Source organism: Hippocampus guttulatus, chromosome 14 (assembly GCF_054856545.1).
Source record: "Hippocampus guttulatus isolate MCC_2025c chromosome 14, RoL_Hgut_1.0, whole genome shotgun sequence".
NCBI lineage: Eukaryota > Metazoa > Chordata > Actinopteri > Syngnathiformes > Syngnathidae > Hippocampus > Hippocampus guttulatus.
In genome coordinates this window covers 11,926,881-11,941,005 of record NC_141274.1, presented here as the reverse complement: position 1 = coordinate 11,941,005, position 14,125 = coordinate 11,926,881, and the positions used below count along the sequence as shown (strand labels likewise).

The 14,125-nt window shown below is 44.0% G+C and overlaps 1 protein-coding gene and 1 long non-coding RNA gene across 2 annotated transcripts; one reads left to right on the top strand and one right to left on the bottom strand.

Moving 5' to 3' along the window:
• Positions 1 to 37: 37 nt before the first annotated feature.
• On the bottom strand, positions 38 to 8,530 carry LOC147195120 (cullin-3-like). Its single transcript, XM_086129110.1, has 16 exons — positions 8,381 to 8,530; positions 6,576 to 6,773; positions 6,391 to 6,504; positions 5,636 to 5,796; positions 5,145 to 5,259; positions 4,836 to 5,064; positions 4,618 to 4,763; positions 3,945 to 4,121; positions 3,690 to 3,860; positions 3,513 to 3,620; positions 1,704 to 1,828; positions 1,538 to 1,634; positions 1,319 to 1,453; positions 1,054 to 1,240; positions 563 to 708; positions 38 to 477 (listed from the first exon to the last, which is right to left on the bottom strand). Exons 1-16 carry the CDS (start codon positions 8,483 to 8,485, stop codon positions 346 to 348), a joined length of 2,346 nt encoding a protein of 781 aa, XP_085985236.1. The 5' UTR covers positions 8,486 to 8,530; the 3' UTR covers positions 38 to 345.
• A 280-nt stretch (positions 8,531 to 8,810) lies between these two features.
• On the top strand, positions 8,811 to 13,630 carry LOC147195119 (uncharacterized). The gene is made up of 3 exons (XR_015102804.1): positions 8,811 to 8,852; positions 12,429 to 12,639; positions 13,439 to 13,630. It is a non-coding gene; the product is annotated as an uncharacterized LOC147195119 (long non-coding RNA).
• Positions 13,631 to 14,125: the final 495 nt, after the last annotated feature.

The following is a 14,125-nucleotide window of genomic DNA, read 5'->3' as shown; positions in this document are numbered from 1 at the left end:
TTTTCTAAATTCTCAATGTAGAAATACAATGACACAAAATGAAAATGGCTTCAGCGTATTCCAGTTATGAGTAATTGAGCCTTCATACGCTTTATTTCTGTTTTTTTTGTAACAATCTACATTTTAAAAATACTTTCTAGACTGTACTGAAACAAAAATAAGGTGCAGATTCACATTTTCACATTTGACGGGTTGGTTCGTCTCTGGTTCGTCTCATCTCCAGGGGGGGTGCAAAAATAAAAGTAGCTCCTTCATCGCAGGAAGACGCGTTGTGATGATGGATTTTCCGTGCAGATCTCTTTCCCATTTGCGTACGTCCATCCTCCCCCACTGCGCAGCCCCCTTCTATGCGATGTAAGTGTACATATTACGGTCCTCCGGAGTCCTTGCCAAGTATTCCCTTTCTATAAGTCCCTCGATGCGCTTTTTGATTACCACGGGGCTGGGGAGGAAGCGCGCCTGCAGCTGCTGAGTCACCTGAGCACATCCAAGTCACACTACGTCAAATGGCAGCGATTTGAGCTGTCAACACCAGGAGACAAAAAGAATTTAAAATACAAACCTCAGCCACCAGGACATTGTGCTGAATCTTCTTCCTGGACTTCATGATGCGTACGATGGCGGCTTCGATCATGACCTTCCGGTCGTCATCCACTTTCTGCTGTGTCTCTTTCCTCTCCGGGTCAGACTCCCCTTGTTTGGCAGCGACTAGGAAGGACAGAGTTCAAGTTGATGAGTTGTCTGCTTCAATGTTAGGATGGACCCATGCACATGTTTCAATTCAAAAGAAATGAAATTACAATTTTGAAAGTAAAGTTATTCATTAAATGATTAAGTGACAACGGTTAAAGCAAATCGGTGAGCATACTGGTCCTACGCCGGTGATGTAAACCGCCAGCAACCGGTAGCGTCATAAGCCGAGTCTCCCTCCGATTTATTTCTGGAGTACTTTTCCAAATCCCACACTAAAACAGTTCCCATTTCGGGGTCTCGACCCACCAGTTGAGAATCACCGCTCCAAACGGCTGCGACTGTGTCTTGTCATGCACACACCTGTCTGTATTTTGACTCTGTGCACTTTGGCAGTAAACTGGTCATTGACTGTAAACAAATGTCCGTTTTCAATCTCCTTGGACTTTGGTTCTTTGGTGAGAACTCTCTGCGTGGGCTTCCCACAGGCTAAAGACTGCAAGGCCCGCACCAACTCCCATCTGGGAATGTCTGTCTCGTTCTGGATCTCCTTAAAAAAAAAAGCATTTCATTTATGGCTTGAAAGTCTTAGTCAGAGGTATGGGATGAAGCTTTAGATGCAACCAACCTCAAAAGTGCAGCATTCTCTGTGGTTGAAGAGCATGAGGATGGTCATCTGGAAGGTGGACACCTGCAGAATGGTCTTACGGGAGTTTGAGCCACTCATTTGGGCACCTCCCAAGCTGGCTTCGGAACCATCATCCTGGATACGAGTTACAAAGCCATTTTCATACCTCCTCCCAAGAAAAGCCCTCCAACAACCTGCAAAGTTGCATTGGACGCTAACCTTTTTCAAAGCACCGAAGAAGGTAGCAATTAGGTCTGCCCCGCCCATGTGATGCTGTAGCGTGAGCTGTCTCCCACTGTGTTTGGCGAGGTAAAACCTGTCAAAGAGAAGCCTCTCAAAAAGAAGGACTAAGAGCTGGCAAACATGTCGGTTAAACTACTACTACCTCTTAAACACATCAAAAGCATGCTGAGGGGATAGGGGGATGGTGCATCTGGGCGTCGCCGACTGCGTTGGCCAGTAACGAGTTGTGAGGACTCGGACGGTCAGGTCCACGCCACACAAAGAAGCCTGAGACAGAAAGGGGCCAAAGGCATTTACACATTTTAAAGACAGTCACGATACATACCGTACATTAGTCACAATCACATTGTATTTTAAGAACTAAACATGTAATATTTACAGTCTCTGTAAAGTCAAAATAAACTTCTTAATTTGACACCCCAGAGGACAGCATTGCTAACAAACCTGACAAATCTAACCCCCCCACCCCCAAAAAAAGATCCAAGTTTTTAAAAAATGAGGCATCACAATCACGAAAAATCAAGCCAGTCTGGCATATGCTATCTAACAGTGCGGATGCATCTGCTGAATGTGTGAAGCTACACCCCATTGAAAGAAGGGATGCGACTTGGTTTAGCATCTTTTTATCCGCCTGCGCATGTTTGAAGCGAAGAAATATATCCAATTAAAACCTTCCAGTGACTGAGTATATTACACCGGGTCGTTGCAGTCCTAATCACGCTGTGACGAGAGATGCTAGCAAACCGCTAGCTAATGAGACAACAGGCTTTTGGGCCTCCCTTCAGACGGGTATCAAACTCTTGGAAAATATACTCACAATATGCTTAAATGACGTTTGTTCAGAGGGCACAAATCCCTCGTTTATCGCGGTTCATGGGGACCAAAACCACGCTATAAACGAAAATCCGCAAGTAGCGACCAATTAACATATATATTTAAAAAATGCCCCACGTGGGCCTTTGCACTTGAGCAAAGCGCGCGCGCGCGCACACACACACACACACACACACACACACACACACACACACACACACACACACACACACACACACACAGGCCAGCGATCCCGCCGAGTGCAGTAGACGTGTTTATGATTAGTCAATTAAGGTTGTTTAGACAATTGAGGATGGAGAGACCTGCTTTTGTTCTTATAAGTCTCTCTCTCTCTTTCTGCCTCCCTCCCCCCCCACACACAGGCCAGCGATCCAGCTTGTGCATCAGACGTGTTTATGATTAGTCAATTAAGACAATTAAGGATGAACGAGACCTGCTTTTGTTCTTATAAGCCTCCTCTCTCCGTCTCTCAGCAAGACACATACTCACCTACGCGGCCCGTGCGTGCATGCACACACTCGTGCCCCACGTGGACCATCTGCGCTTGAGCAGAGGGCGCACACATTGGCACACATAGTAGACAACACTTAGACTATGATTTTTGCGGACTCAAAAAAAAAAAAAAAAAAATTATGAATGAAAAAATTCGTGATGCACCGAAGCCACGATAAACGAGCCGCGAAATAGCGAGGGATCACTGTACCACAAAATACCAATTATTTTTTCAATATGTTCTGTGGTGCAGATGCAACATATTTGAGCTAATGAAAACAAAACAAATCCATCCATTATCCTCACGAGGTTAGTTCTTCTATCGTTGAGGGTGTGTGTGTGGGGGGGGGGGGGATGCTGGACATCTAAGTCCATCACTGGGTGGAATTTTAGCCTTGTCCCCCCCACCCCAAGAAAATTAAAAATGAAAAAAATCTTGAAAACTGAAAGTCAAAAACAGAACGCCTCCACAATACAGTCTCATAGTTCCCAGTCGTTGCACATTTTCATCAATTTTCTTCAAATATGTATGAGAAACATTTCTCTGAAATCACTTCACAGGGTCTTTTAACATCCTAGTTTGACTTGGTACCTTATCTACTAAAGTTCAGTTTTAGCATCTTACCGACATGACATGTATGTGTCGCCTGAACTCATCCATGGTAGTATTGGAGATGGTCATATCTCGAAACATTCCCTCCAGTTTCGAGGTGAACTGACAGCCACATTCCGTCTGCAAAGAGCCAAGACGATGAGCCGTACTACCGGACGAGTGACTTTCAGACAACCGACCTTGTCTTACTTTGAGCTTGGAGATCATGCTCTTCTCTAAATCGTCCGAGGCGCTCTTGTTGCTCAGCAGTCTCCGGCCCAGATGCTGCTTGTAGTACCTTTCAAACACATCCTTCTCTTGCAGAAATCTGAACAAAACCATGGTCTTGTCCAAAATCAACTCCACCTCCTGTTCCGTCAACTTAATAAGAATACCGCAGAGGGTAATAATTAATATAAGTGTGTTTCCTGGATGAAGGGATGTGCGATGCTTTGATCGGCGTACCCCTCGAACTCCTTTCTTCAGCTTATCGTCGATAAAGTGCGATAGGTACTCTGGCGAGCGGGAGTTGAGATTGAGGAAATACTCAAAGTCTCCTGCAATGGTTTGTTTGAAAAGTTTGTCATTGTTGAAAGACTCATGGAGGAAATGGTCAAACACCATCTTCAGGTTAAGCAGGTCCTGTTAAGGAGGCAACAGCACAACATATTTGAGTCCGATCATTTCTAACATTATAACGTAACACGGAAACACAAGTCGAGGACATCGTATCGACTAAATAGCACTTCACCAGCCTGGCATCGACCTTCTTGGCGGATGGACTATGAGCCATGTCGGGCGAGTGGGGGTATTTTAAGGTAAACATAGTTCAACACTCAAAGTGATTGAAAATGATGCTCTGCAAAATGGATGATGAACTCTGTGCGGGTGGCACCAGAGACGAGTTTCAGCGGCGACCCGTCCAGCAATCACAAAGGTTTCTCGGACCCCATCTCATCCTCCGTTCCACGTGCACCCGCCCACAAGCTCCCGCGGCTGCCTGGGTGATCCTCCCAGGGGCATACGCTCGTCCCAATGATTACATTACTTCATTAAAAAAAAAAAAAAAGGCATCCGTGCATCCCAAGATATTTCCCAGTAGTTCGGAATGTGGCGTTTGCTTCTCCAATCAGTATACCTGGATATAGTCAACGGGATTTTTGCCCTCTCCTTCTTCTGACACCAGAGCCCTGCCCTGCTCTCTCAAGTACGAGCTCATACAATCGCACATTGTTTTTAGGCCGTTGGGGACACGGCTGAACAGCTTGTACATGCACAATAGGTCTGCGGGCAAAAGGAGAAAAGAGAACGATTGTCAAAATTCACATCAATTAAATATTAGCAAGGTTACTCTACCTTCTGTGATGTGATTCTGCAGCATGTGGACCATGCCGGAGTTCTCCATCTCCACTATGGTTTTCATGTGTTTTGTTATCAGTTCCCTTTCCACCACCTTGAGAATGGAATCCTCCGTCGACTTGTCCAAACAGTGATTGACGCGCTCGATCTCCTCGTGGATTCGGGCCTCCACCCTCTTAATGTAGATGCTGGTGCTGTTTTCGGCGAGAAACCTTTGGCTTTCCATCTAAGCGGGCCAATATGGGGGTGTTACGTTATAGACACCAGGTACCGTCAAGGTGAGATGGGCACCCGGAAGGGACTCACCTGGTAGAATTCAGCTGACATTTCTAAGAAGGGACGCTCAAAGTCTTCCTCGTATACAATCCTGCTGTCCAGACCGAGAACCATCAGCATCTGGCAGGTGTTTCTGATGGATCCCCTGCAATTGAAATGTTTCCAGTCAATAATGATAAGTACTCGAAAGGGAGCATGTTTGGGAAAATTGAGTTTTGAGACGATTGTATTCTCAACTCAACTTTATCGATACTTTGTAGAAATACAACGATATTCCCCACAGGAGTGACTCAACCGCGATCACGTTCAAGTCTAAAGCAAAGCACTGAGTTTTGCTAGCTTCCGATACTGCTCATACTTGATAGTTGTGAAGTTGATGGGCATTATTTGCGTTTGATGCGCCGCGTGCACACAGCGCTGATTATGAAGTGCTGCCTTCAAAGGATTTCAGTGTGTTTTATGGGAGTCGCTTTTACCCCGAGATCGGCTATCTACAGGCGATCCCAAATACTCCTCCATACCTGTCTACAACTTCTCCCCTCCTCTCTCGTTTAATCATGTCCAGTAGCGTCTGCCAAAGGTGCTTTCGAATGCAGCTGTAGTGGACCACCTGGTCTCTGAATTCGACGATGCTGAGGTTGTACACATTCTCCACACTGTTTTGCTGAACATAAACTCGGTCCTGGAATCGCAGAGCAAATTCAATGAACTGCAAATTCTGCTGTTGACCTTCACACTGTGCGGGGAACATGAAATTTGATAACAGTGGCACTGCCGGCTTGAAAATTACCTTTACATTTTTTGTATTTAAGACATAGAACTGATGTTTGTTGTGTCAATAAGATGTTAATTTGAAAAGTTTCACTTTCTGCATTTATTGTGAAAGCATCAATAATACAGGGGAAATGTGACTATTTGCTTCGCACTTGGATTTATAGTGTGTTCCTAAAAGTTGCAGGCCACTGCGCTCCGAGTTGAAAAGTTAGGCTGCAGACCTGCCCTTTCGTAATTTTACACGGTCAGAAACATCCCAAGTAATAGTTCCTGAATGGCAAGACAGTTATTGAGCCCAAAACAAAACACTTCAAGGTTGGCCAAGCTCTAGTTACAAAAGAATAAATCTTTTTGCCCAAGTACGAGAAGAATGAAAACATTCTAATCAGATAAAAGCATCATAAAAACGCCACCAGCGCTAAGGGTGCTGATGAGTGATCTGGGAGGGCCACATATACACAACTACAAAAAAAAAAAATGCTGCATTACTCTGCCTCCCTACCATGTACATGAGGATGTCTCTGATCATGATGGTGGCAGTTTGATGATCATTCCACTCTTGATTTAGGATTTGCAGAAATTTGTTATTTAGACATTTGAGGACATCCTGGCGTACCTGGAAAAGGGATGGAGTGTATTAATCAACAGTGGGTTTGTGCGCAAATTGACAGGGGTGCATTTCTTTACTTTGTTGATGAGATGCTCTGTGACAACCTCTCTCAGGCCTGTGTAGAGCTTCTCCCCATGCTTGTGCAGAACCATGGTGTAGGCATTCCTGTACAGCTCCTCGAAGCTCAGCCCACTGTTGTTTTTCCTCTGGATCTCCTGGATGGCATTCTTTAGCAGGGCCCAGATGTTCTCCACATATTTCTCATCCATTGTCATCTATAATGGATCAGTGAAAGGGACTGATATCACACACGTAAGGTAGACCATGGCTCAATGTGGGAGACCAGTTGCTTTCAATGCGCGTGCGTGTTTCGTTTCCACTAGAGCAGGGGTGTCCAAAGTCGGTCCTCGAGGGCCGCTGTCCTGCCTGTTTTCCAGCTCTCCCAAGAGCAACACACCTGATTCAAATAATCAGGAACGATCTAATGCTGCTTCAGAGCTGGCCGATGAGCTGATCATCTGAATCAGGTGTGTGGCAACAGGGAGACTTGGAAAACATGCAGGACAGCGGCCCTCCAGGACATGAGTTTGACACCTATGCACTAGAGGGTGCCACAGGACTTGATGAGGAAGCACAGCAGCTTCAGACAAATGAAGAAAATGTTTAAACGTGCTAAATGTAGCCATTTCCAAGGCCAACTGGACATTTTTAACCCACTATAAATGAGAGGCCCTTGTGGGCAGTCCGCCATTTTGCACTCACAAATTCTTCTTGTGGAGTTGTGGCTAGAACAAGTAGACAACTATCCGCTAATGGTGTGCGATATTGCATATTTTGGTATCAATCTGATACTCAGTAAATAAAGGTCCAGAACCCGCCGATGTTTAGACCGCTTGATACTGAGATTAACACCCCCCAAAATCGCTTCATTACACTTTTCTGGATTTTTTTCCCCCCTGAAATAAACCAGTTCTTCTAGGTTATCACCCACAAAAAACATGATACAACATACAAGAAACCACTTCTTTTTCAAATACAATGTGTGTTCAGGAAATTCAACACAAAACTAAAACATTTCTCCCCGAGTGCCCTTTTCCCTTCCCGTTCCCTGTTTGATACGATTTTCTAACGTATGTTTGTGTCTTGCTTCAGTAAAGGTGGGTGTGTGGCCGACAAGGTCGTAAATTACGGCACAAACAAAAATGTCACCCAAAAGGTATGTTTCATCAGGCAACTAGTGGAAGGGCATTTCATTGTTCTATTTGCTACAGGTTGCTAGAATACATAGACGTTTTCCCGCAGCACACGTGGTGATCTCTCACGGCACACAACTCTGAGTCAGAGTTAAACAGACATGTGTGCTCACTGTGATGGATCTCCATTTTGGAAACACCGTATTCATATTCATGTGAGAAATCAACTGCCAGATTAAGTTTATTACCCGCTATTTGTTAGTTTAATACACGTTCAAAACTCTTCTCTATTGCAGTTTATACATGTCCAGTATTTTATTGTTGGCATACAGTAGTGTAAGTCGAGGGGTTCGTAGGTTTTAGATGGATTGCTCTACGTTTAGAATGGGCAAAAGCTTACAGTAGTGTCACAGTATCCCCCTGTCTTGCTTGCACAAAATTCGTATTGCATTTTAGCGCCCTCTTTTTTTTTCTTCTACTCTTCATATGCGAGTCCAATTCATTGTGTTGTCCGGTTTGTCTTGTCATAGGCGACTACTCACGAATGTGTCTGACATGGCGTTGGTCCTGTTTTGTTGACAGCTTGCGCTTGTCAGTATCGGTAATGTATTCTTTTTCACATGCCAGTGGGGAACCTGCTTGCAGTGTTTTTTTTCCAACTGTCTGAGAGCAGGATGTCACATACTTACAGGGAAGGCGCGTATCCTCATTTTGAATTCTTTCTTGGTTTCTCCCTTGAGATTGGCCATGATTCTCATGGGCGGGTGACGCTCCCAACTAATAAGAGACCGCATGAGATGCGTTTGGGGGAGAGCTTTGTATAAGGACGCGCGCTGGCCGAATATTTTGCCTTTGTTACAAACGACATTATGACATCACAAGCTAGCGTGGTCGAAAAATAATTACGTAGCTGCTGCTGCGCCTTTTTTAGGAGTGGTGATCATTTAAAAAAAAGTCGCCTGTCGCTAGCCAACACGGAAATACAGTTCATTATCCCCCCCCCCCCCACCCCTCAAAATGTTACACACAGACCCGACCTATTACGAAATATAAATTAATGTCTCGCAAGATTCTAGATGACAATAGTATCAGGCGCCAGGAAAACCAAACAGTGGTGTCGCATGAGGCAAAATGAAGCTGAAAAAAACCGACGAAAATCCGGTAAGCATTTTGTCCTCCTACAAACTGTTAAAACTAAGAAGCCTCAGACATGGGACTATGAAATTGTGACCTCGACCTGCATTCTAACGTGCACACAAAAGTATAATTTGAGGAACACGGAATTAGACACAACGTGCACACAAATGGGGCCAATTTATTTATGCCCACGACGTATTGGGCGAATAAAATACTAAATAGTTTGAATATGAAGTTAAATAAGCAATGGAGGTAACCTTAGCGAAGTTAGTGAGCACTTTGGACTTCGACAGACTCAGCTGATCACATTTTCATTCAAAAAAATTGATTGTAACAGAGCTTTGAGATGGAGTGGTTTCATTGATTGATTGATAATAATTTTACGACCTGTAAAACACTCTTCCTGTTCATGAACAATTACCTTTCACATTAACCACCAATGCATCTTTCTCATCAATATTCCACCCAAACACTGCAAACCCTCTAAAGAGTTTATCTTCCCAGCTGTATGGTTTTTGTCTACACTTGGTACTTGATATATACATTTTTTAAACTCTTGCAATGCAGTTGTTGCTGTTTAATGTCTGTGGCTGGTGCGATTGCATTCCAAAGCATATTTTTAGTTTAATGTCATCCACCAAAGTCAGAGATAGGGCTGTTTTGAAATAATGGCCCATGGACCATCTGTCAATATGATTGATGTTTGTCTGCTCCTCTGTATCCCATAATAATGTTGCAGTAGCAGTGTAGCTCGTTGCCTGTGCTGTTTTGAGCGGCGGCATTTAGTTTCTTCTAAAGCCACATCATAGTGTGTTTGAGTGCTGATAGCAAGCAACACCCTCAGCCACATAGAGAAACTTTTCTCAGTAGAGGCAGCCATGCAACATGTTCACAGACATGCCAGAAGGCTCTGCAGAGAGTGAGATAATTCTGTATTTCTGAGCGTACGCGCATTGTCTTTACATCCACTTCAATTGGGTGGCATGCAAATTACAACAGAGGCCCCTGTTTATCACAGGGATGGATTTTGGACCCATCCACAAGATTTACAGAAAGTCCATATCAGACTTTTTTTGTTTAACCTGTCACAGACTTAAAATACATTTAAAATCATTCGAAAAACACTTCTTGAACATCCCTACATCTTTTCCCATTTGGCCTCAGTGCAGCATGTTGCGGCACAACTTGATACAGCATTGAAGGTGCGCAACTTTAAATTTGGACTTTCTGAAGTTTAAAAACAAAAACATCAACAAATAACTAACGCAGAAGAGTTAGTATGTCTGAAATGTTTGATGAATGTTCCGCATGTGTCCGCAATGTAGCAGGGGCGTGAACAATGAACAATGATATTGCGGCGGGAACAAACAACTAGCATTCTGTGTGCAGACAGAAGACATGTGTCATTAGCATGATAGCGTAAGCAAAACCAACTATTTTTTTCCCTCTTTCATCGCAAGCGATCGCAAAAGCTGAAGTCAATACGTCATTTTCGATTTCATGGGCCAGGACAAAAACACCGCTCCCCTCAAAATCCCGCACTTATCATTTCAGCCAAGTTGCTGTTGACCTGGCGCCGGCGGCACAAAACAGGACAAGTAATTTCATTTGCTTCTGCTGTCGACCTTGAAACGGGGGAATGTAGGCTATTGGAATCCCAATTGGGAGGAGGATTGTCACATACAATCTCCTCCGAGCATCTCAAGGAATACTTTTTGTCCTTAGTATGTCCGAGAGATAATATGATGCTACCAGTAATTTAATGTACTTTCTTTTATATTACAAACCCATGTAGATCATGTTCTACTTTAGCCGCCGTCGCGAGCCGTACTCGCCCATCCCAACTTTTTAGGGCGAAGGTTTTTCAATACCACAACTATGACACAGTATTTTATTCCAAGATTAAAATGATGATGGCCGTATTTAGAGGACTGTGTGTGTGTGTGTGTTTTTAAGATGGTACTAAGTAAATAAAACACTTGATAACCACAGGTTCTTTGCAAGCCATTCACTAATTTGAAACCGATTAGATGACTTTCAAGATGGCTGGTAGTGTTACTTTGTCTTATTTACTGGCACTTTTTCCATCTGTTATCACTCGAGAATCGGGGTGAACGTATGTACCAATGTCCTTGCCGCGCCATGTGACGTGGGCTGCTCAAAATTGCTGTCATAACTTCTTGCCCAGTGGACATGACATCTTTAATCACCCCCGGTGAAAACGTCTTGGGTTAGAACTCGATATTGGTCATAAAATCTAAATATAAGACACCCCCCACCCCCCACACCCCAAGGCTGAGCTGTTTCGCAGACTCAAAACGCACTCTCAGTGGTAATAAAAAGATTCCCAACTCCACAAGGGAGCCTCTGCTCTTCAAATTACAAGAGAAGTGCTTATAATGGCGTTTTGCGACTTAAAGGCTTACAGGGCTGTTTTAGTCGACTTTTTAACCTTGCGTTACTCGTCCTCATCACCCAGCGTGCTTCACATATAGACCGATAGGTTTTCCTGCTCCTCTTTAATAATATAGTCCCATCCCACAACCCTCATTATGACTCACTAATCATAGGCTCCACTCGATTCCCTTTTGGTCGCTATCTACTCTCTTGTTACAGCACTCCATAAAACCAAATTTTGCCTCCCTTGGTCTTCCTTGAAGCAGAAGAATCCAGGAGAGAACAAGTGGAGAGCTTTTGTTGACTTTTTTTTCTTTTTTCCGCCACAGACGTGTGCTTGGTCCAGGGAGCTCTTATTTACGGCTCGGATCCTGTGGTTAGCTGAGGTAATGCAATAATATCAGGCACTCATTTTGCTGAGTTTTAGAATTACAGGGGCTATGTTGAGCTTGCTGGTTGCTAGGTTACGAAGTGGCCTGTCCGCTACCTCAGTTATTTGATGTACCGGTAGTTCTCCTCGGTTTTGGCAATCCTCCGATGGGTCAAGATAATTTGATAGGATTTTGTTCACGTCACTTCATTCTTTATTTTGTACTTTGTAAGGAAACGCTAAAAGTAGATTTGCTAAAAAAAAAAAAAAAGATCAAATGCGCATATTAGCTGTCTTTTGATGCATCAGGGGTTGGAAGGAAACATTCCAAAGTTGCTTCCATTATGGGTTTTTTGGCACCCGCAGCGGCTCCTCTTGTTCTTGTTGTATGTTGTCTTGAGAGGGAAGAAATTTCAATAAAGTTGTACTTGACTTGACTAACTGGGGCCCACCACGCAGCCCACAAATTATAAAAATATAGATCATGATTTTAGTTGTAAAAAAGAAAAAAGGACTTCCGCCCACAGCCTCTGGTTTAATTTTCACATGGGCTTTTCAAGATGACATAACGTGACATGGCGTGGGAGCCTGTTTAAATGGGTTGTTTTAAGTATAGAGTCCATGATTATTCATCACCGCTAATTATTGGGGCGCATGACTTCCAAATGCTAGTCTTTTCCCTGTCAAAATCCTTGAATGAGTTGATAAAATGCTTGTAAGCTGAAAAGTTGATCAATAGGTACTCTGTTTCAATTTGTTACATTGACACGGCTAACAGCGAGAAAATAATCACATTTGTGACCGTCGCCTCTTTCTCGTCCACCACTCCTTAGCGTGGATCGGAACGCAGGCGTGCACTCGCCGATCACAGCGTCCTGGGAGCCCTAAAAGGGAAGGAGTCTCACTCTTGATTCCTGGCAGCCCAAGGAGCAGCGAAGACTAAATTAGGCATGGTTTCATTGACTTCCAATTCCCTGAGTCCCAGCATCCCTGCAGCACGGGAGAGGAGAGGCCGGCCGGGCGCTGCCCCTGGTGCCCTGCTTGGTAAGTCACATGAGATGAGGACCTGAGAAACCTTGTTGAGAACTTACTTCACCGTTATGAGTACAGAGGAAACTCATCCATCCATTCAGCATTTCAACACAAGTAAATCAATAAATAAACACACACACACACACACACACACACACACCACTGACCTGTGTCATTGAATCAAATCGTTAACCCACTGAACCAAACTGACCCATTCATTCCAGGGTAAAATGAACCGTCCCTTAGATTTTGTGTGTTAGAATATGTCAATCAAGCAAAAGGGTGAACTGCTTTTTTTCTGGCACAACAAATTCAAAGAAGGTTAAAAAAACCAAAAAAATGTGTCATGTCACAGGCGGGGGAGTGCCTGTTACATTTTGCGAAGCTTTCTGAAATCGGCTATAAAATTCGAAACCCATTTCAATATGCTGTTGGAATTTTGTTCAACAAATCAATTTTTCACCAGGAAGCCTACTTAGTTTCGCTTGGATAACATGTAGTTATTTAACTCGATTTGCATGATTTCAAATTCTCCAGAGCACCCTGTAGTTCTATTTCCTTTTATGAAACAGTCGTGCCAGAGTGACCGCAAGAAAATATGTGAACTGTATAGTTTGCACAAATGGCTCAAATATCATTTGTTCGACCAAACATGCAACTTTTATGTGATGTCGCTGTCTTTCCTGGGCTGATGAGTCACGATTATCCAGTCCCCATCGACCCCGCTCCCCCTTCCCATACTCGTCCCTTTTCTGCTCATTTGCTATGCTGTCCAGCATGATTGACTGCGTCTCTTTCTGTGCGCTCGCAGCCATAGACAGGTGCTGAGTGCTGCTGAGTGGCCTTGGTGTGTGTGTGTGTGTGTGTGTGTGTGTGTGTGTGTGTGTGTGTGTGTGTGTGTGGTGGGGGAGCTCCGGAGACCTCCAGAGGCCTGCATCGACATTCCTGTGATACTTCCAGAGACACGGTCCTTGGGGGAGAAATAGGCGGAGGCCCTGACTGAAGACCAATTGAAAGGTGGTGAGTTGAAACCTGCCTGCGCCGTTGGTGTTATCACTTCTTTTTTTTCTTTTTTTTTTTGTCTCTCTGAGAAGCAACCGCTTCTTGGTTTACCTTTATCTTTGCGCAGTGCAAGCCACTCTCATTCTCTGCCACTTCCTCTCCCTACACGATCACCGGCTGCAAGAATGCAAACATATCTGTGAGCACCAAAGTATTGGGACGCCGAGCCTATTCACCTGAAGTTGTTTGCCAGTTTCACAGCCATAACATGACTGAGATTTTTGTCCATTCATCCTGCAGAACATTTTTTTAGGTCACTGATGTTGGACTTGAGTGAGGGCCTGGCTCATAATGTCTGTTTGATCATTTATAGACCTTGCTTTGTACACTTGTATCAGACAAGGGCCTTCTCGAGACTGATCCCACAAAGATGGAAGCAATGTGCGAAATACTGTATCTTTATAAAGTAAAAAAAATAATTTAATTCTGCCCACCA

Bases quoted from the DNA above. Each gene is read 5' to 3' on its own strand.
- LOC147195120 (XM_086129110.1), bottom strand. From the start codon at position 8,485: ATGCGGTCTCTTATTAGTTGGGAGCGTCACCCGCCCATGAGAATCATG. The intron at 5,065-5,144 runs GTGAGTCCCTTC...TGGCCCGCTTAG, and splicing joins TGTCAGCTGAATTCTACCAG to ATGGAAAGCCAAAGGTTTCT. The intron at 4,122-4,617 runs GTATACTGATTG...CCTCCTTAACAG, and splicing joins ATCCCGTTGACTATATCCAG to GACCTGCTTAACCTGAAGAT.